The sequence below is a fragment of the Bidens hawaiensis genome, unplaced genomic scaffold (assembly GCF_021521415.1).
Source record: "Bidens hawaiensis isolate Kalapana, Puna unplaced genomic scaffold, B.hawaiensis_p1.1 tig00023194_1, whole genome shotgun sequence".
NCBI lineage: Eukaryota > Viridiplantae > Streptophyta > Magnoliopsida > Asterales > Asteraceae > Bidens > Bidens hawaiensis.
In genome coordinates, this window is record NW_027493626.1 from 181,811 (window position 1) to 186,885 (window position 5,075).

The 5,075-nt window shown below is 31.1% G+C and overlaps 1 protein-coding gene across 1 annotated transcript; it reads left to right on the top strand.

The window, feature by feature from the left end:
- Positions 1–2,689: 2,689 nt before the first annotated feature.
- On the top strand, positions 2,690–4,203 carry LOC143567006 (transcription factor MYB86-like). Its single transcript, XM_077053542.1, has 3 exons — positions 2,690–2,795; positions 3,576–3,705; positions 3,792–4,203. The coding sequence occupies exons 1-3, from the start codon at positions 2,690–2,692 to the stop codon at positions 4,201–4,203; spliced, it is 648 nt and encodes a 215-aa protein (XP_076909657.1).
- The last annotated feature ends 872 nt before the right edge of the window (positions 4,204–5,075 follow it).

The window sequence follows — 5,075 nt, forward strand, 5'->3', positions numbered from 1 at the left end:
ATCGATGAATCCCTAGTTCGGTTTAGATTTCTTGTTGCCAAGAGTTTAAGAACGATTTAGAGTTAGTTATTTTGATTATCCTCTTAGTTTATAGGACCGGCTTTAGCATAATAATTGTGACATTGAGACTGACCATGTGATGTTTTATTTGGATACCTTAGTAAACCTTACCACGTCGTGTGTTATTCGACCCTTTAGAGTGTCTAGGAGAGTCTGAAACTGACCATGTGATCTAGTTTCTCTTAGCATTCCTTTAAGAGCTGTGATCCTTAGAAACCATAATTTGTTAGATTTCCGAGGCTAGTTAGTCATTTTCAAGATTCCGAGTCTAGATAGTCGTCTTTCCATTTATGATAGTTTAATATGTTCGTTTCCGTTTAGTTTTCATAATTATCTGCTATTTGTTAATATTCACTTAGCGTTAGTTTATTTGCTTTTAAATCAATTATAATCAATCAATTAAAAGTACCTTTCATGACCTAATAGAGGTTTATATGTTGGTTCAACGTTATTCGCAATTTGTTGAGCCATTTACCACTAATAACACCTAATTGCTAAGGGTGAAGTTCTGTTGTTGGTGTTGTTATTGTTCATTTACTACTTATGAGCGATTGCATGTTGTTTTTGTTGAGTTACCATCATGCGACAATATTTTCCAATAGTAGGTTACCGTTGAGCAGAGTTCTTAAAGACAGTTCCCACTATTATTGCTCAAGAGCAATTCCTATCGACAGGTTATTGCTTAGTAATGGGGTATGACAAAATTATTACCCTTTGGAAGAGATATTGTTGTCACTGCGACATACGTCTTTGTTACTGTTTGGTATATATAAAGTTGTAAAAAGGATTTCAGATATACATTTTATCCGATTAAATTGTTATTTGTAAACTTGCTTTATTGTTGTTATACTTTTTTTTCTCAAATGTAATAGGAGTCACTAGCTCGTTTTTCCTTGTTCGTGTTATTACCTTTTGATTTCAAACGTAACAAATTCTATAATATTTAATCTAATGTAATTTCAACACCTTTGAAAATTTTACCCTTGATTTTGCTACAAACCTAATCAACGATAGTTCACAACAAGATGATAAACACGTACATCAAATCACAAAACAGGAAAAGACCATTTGAATCGTACAATTGTTTTATAATAATCCGAATTAGTTTTCAATTATAACGATTTAAAGTTAAAGCACAAACTTTCTTCTCTCCCTTAAACTCAGGAGCAAATATTTCGTAACATGTTTTATGGAAAGTGACACGTTACCAAAACTTGGATTGCTACTACAATAATAACTTGTACCGAATGCAATAAAAGTTATACATTCATCTAAATTGATTTTGTTTAGCTCTATTGATGTTAACAGGCTATCCTAATGTGACTATTCATTAATTCAAATAGTTCAATTTGTCTTCCCATAAAAAGCATTATCCTTTTATTAAGGAATGATAAATTACTTGCCATATATGCTATTTTTTTAAAGGTGAATTTAGGGTTCCGTCTTAAAGTTTACTTGAGCTGGGTGGTAAAGAATTTTGATTTTGGAAGTGAGACCCGGGTTTATATGGTGTCTGTAACTGTTAAAAATAAATTTCTTGAAAAATTTGGTACTTTTTTTTAACTTAAAAATTCCATAATATGTTTTCTTATTTTGTAATTTTCAAATATATATGTGTATAATATGTACATAATAAAACATCATACAGGTTTTTTCTAAGTTTTTTTTAAATGTTACTTACACATATGTAAGTAATATAGCATACATGGTAATATAATATACATGTGTGCATGTTACATACATAAACTAATAAATTATATATATTGCTTGAAATTTTAAAAGGATAGATAATATTGAATTTCAACTCTTTTTTAATGTTTTAATCTAAAAAACATTTGTTGTAACTTCATGTTAACGATCTTCATATCAACAACAACGTTTGTAATCAACTGAATCAATTCTAAAACTAGATCAGTTTGAGATACTATCCATATATATAATTACTCAATATAAGACTATGTTATAGTAAAACTACTCCCTCTTTTTGGTGCACTTGATCATCACGTTAATCCATCACTCACTCTAGTGGAAGCATTTTCAAATGATTACATATATGCTTCTATACAAGTGTATACCGAGACATTTGTTGTCCTATAGGTAAGCTATATATACGGACCTATGCATGCTTCTATAAAGTTATATACATGTCCTATACGTGCACCCTATATAGTTGTGTAACATCAAACCAATAACTTGATTAGTAATGTGGCTCACATGCTTATATCCTACCCGACTTTTATGGAAAATGTAAAATAAAAATAGTTGAATATTAAAATGTATTTGAAGATTAGATTTATATGTTTTTTTTAACAAATTTGTTACAATTTAACGTGTATACATCAGAGAACTTGCATCTTAAACATCTAAGTTTCATATAAACATAAGACAGAAAAGACCCCATTGGTTATTTTAGTTTCATTATTTCATTTTTCAATTACGATTCGATTAATCAATAAGACAATAATGACTTAGAACCTTTACATACAAACATGTATTTGAATTCCCACATTTCATTATCATCACCAATATCCATGTGACAATGATATTAATTATGTATCCTATTTAAAGATGATATATAACATTATTTGTTTCTCACTTTCTCGTTCTTTCATTAGAGAGACTTAAAACAATGTCGAAAAGAGGATTATGGTCACCCGAAGAGGATGAAAAACTTGTAAATTGCATTTCTACCCACGGCTGCAATCGTCGTTGGACCTCTATTCCTAAACTTGCTGGTTTTCCTTTCCCTCTTTCACCCATGCATGAATCATGATATATGTTTGTGTACTTAATATTTAATTATGTACAAATATTATTCTTCAGGTATATATGAGTAGAATTTGGCCTGTTAGGGATTGCTTATTAAACTATTACCTGTTTATTGTTATTTCTTTCTTTTTTCGGCTTTGAGAAGCAGCTTCGAACTACTTATTCACTTTCAAACAATTCAAAAAACAAGATTAAACACTCGAAACAGGTTATTCATGGATCAAAAACTGTATTATATTTAATGCTTCTGTTTTTTATTCTCACTACAACAAACTGGAGCTATCTCAACGATAAACTTTTGATAAGCTTTACAAAGTATCTTAGTGTTCAAGAATATGTACCACTCCCATATAGAAAGTGGACAAAATCATTGATCATTTAAATATTACTTCTGTTTGTTTTATCTTATTTGTTAGCTTCTAAAGCAAAATTTTAAGAAACATATATAGTTGGAGTATCTTTTACTCTTTTAAGAGAGGCTAGGGTTTGTTTAATAGAGAAATAGCTAGGAAAATAACTTAATATGTTTGTATATAAATATAATGATTTTGGATGTAATGGGAGTTAGAGAGTGAGGTAATCACATAGCACTTTGTATAACGACTAAAAGTAAATTAAATAAAAATAGTATTATTACTAAGTATCATAGTTCTTTAGTTAAAATTGGTTTTGAATTGAATGATGCTTGAAGAGGATATAAATAAATTCTAAAACTATCATAAAACTCAAATATGCTTTTAAAACAGGGTTACGTAGAAGTGGCAAGAGTTGCAGATTAAGATGGCTTAATTACCTACAACCAGGTTTAAAGAAAGGAAACTTTTCTTTCCAAGAAGCCATGCTGATAATCAATCTACAAAATAACCTGGGAAATAAGTATGAAAGATAACCTTTTGTACATTTTTTTTAATTGTTTTCATTACTTAAATATTTATTTATTTTGTTATTTTATTTGAAAACAGATGGGCTGAAATTGCAAAACACTTACCAGGAAGAACCGATAGCGCAATAAAAAACTTCTGGAATTGCAACAAAAAGAAGTTTCTTGCTACAAACCTTGAAAACAACAAAACTAATGTTACGCTCGGTTATAATCACCTACAAACGGTCAATAATCAAGATCTTTGGGTCAATGCACCATGGTCGTTGATCAAACACGATCAAGAATTTGAGACCGGTCTTGATGTTGATCTTCCTCCACTTCCATCCTCATTCATGGGTGATCCATTTCCAGCTCATGATCACCATGTACAAGATAGTTTTGACTCAAGTCTTGGTCAAAGTTGGGATGTAGATTCTCTGATGATGCAATTGGTGCCAAGTGAGATGAACAATAGTCAACTAGATATTCAGTTGTTTGATGCAGTACCTTGAGATCTTCGTGTTGAGTTATATATCATTTTACTCCATTACCGTATCTGGATTACTTTCGAATCCAAAAAATAATTGAATGTGATATTAATCCAGTATTAGACCATTATTTATGTGTCATTATTATTTATTTGTAATCATATTTTAATGTGCAAAGCGTCTTTTGAAACAAAGTATCCAAGATTTGAAACTCCTCCTCAGCTCCTCCTCATCATCTTCCTCTTTAAACAACGTTTGGAACTGCACTCAACATCCCGATGAGTTTTCCTTAAACGGGATGCCAACTGTCTATACTGATTTTGACACTATAAGGCTGGTCTAACACACATAGGAACATCCCAGGAGGAAATCCATAACAATAAACAAAAACCCTTTGAGTCAAGTTTTAAACCTAAGACCATAATGATTCCAAGTCTCAACCGTGATCATTGGACCAAGAGGCCAATTACGCTTCCAAAACTCTTGATTATCTTAAGCAATCTCTCCGATGGCAATATTCATAGTACTAATGCGCATGCATACTTTTGAACCCATGCATATGCTTGTGAAAAAACATGTCGCCCTACTTTACAAATTTTATGGACCCCATGCATGCATATGTTTTATTTGTAAAAAAACATGCTTGTATATGGTTGGAACTTGGAAAGGAATAGACATCATAGTTTCCATCGGATGTTATTTAAAGTAGCTAAAGTCATATTCTCCTCATATATGCAGAATTATGTTGAATATATGTCTAACAAGGATGGATCGATAGACAACAATATGTCTGGCATAGATGAATCAATAAGGAATAAATTCTGCCCGAAAAGTATGGATGAACTGACAATAATAAATGTTCAACCATGTTAATTCGAGTGGTAATGGTGAGTGTC

What these genes read in the sequence shown, in the direction of transcription:
- LOC143567006 (XM_077053542.1), top strand. Translation starts at nt 2,690, where the DNA reads ATGTCGAAAAGAGGATTATGGTCACCCGAAGAGGATGAAAAACTTGTA. An exon ending in CTCTATTCCTAAACTTGCTG is followed by an intron (nt 2,796 to 3,575) that starts GTTTTCCTTTCC and finishes CTTTTAAAACAG; the next exon opens with GGTTACGTAGAAGTGGCAAG. An exon ending in CAAAATAACCTGGGAAATAA is followed by an intron (nt 3,706 to 3,791) that starts GTATGAAAGATA and finishes ATTTGAAAACAG; the next exon opens with ATGGGCTGAAATTGCAAAAC.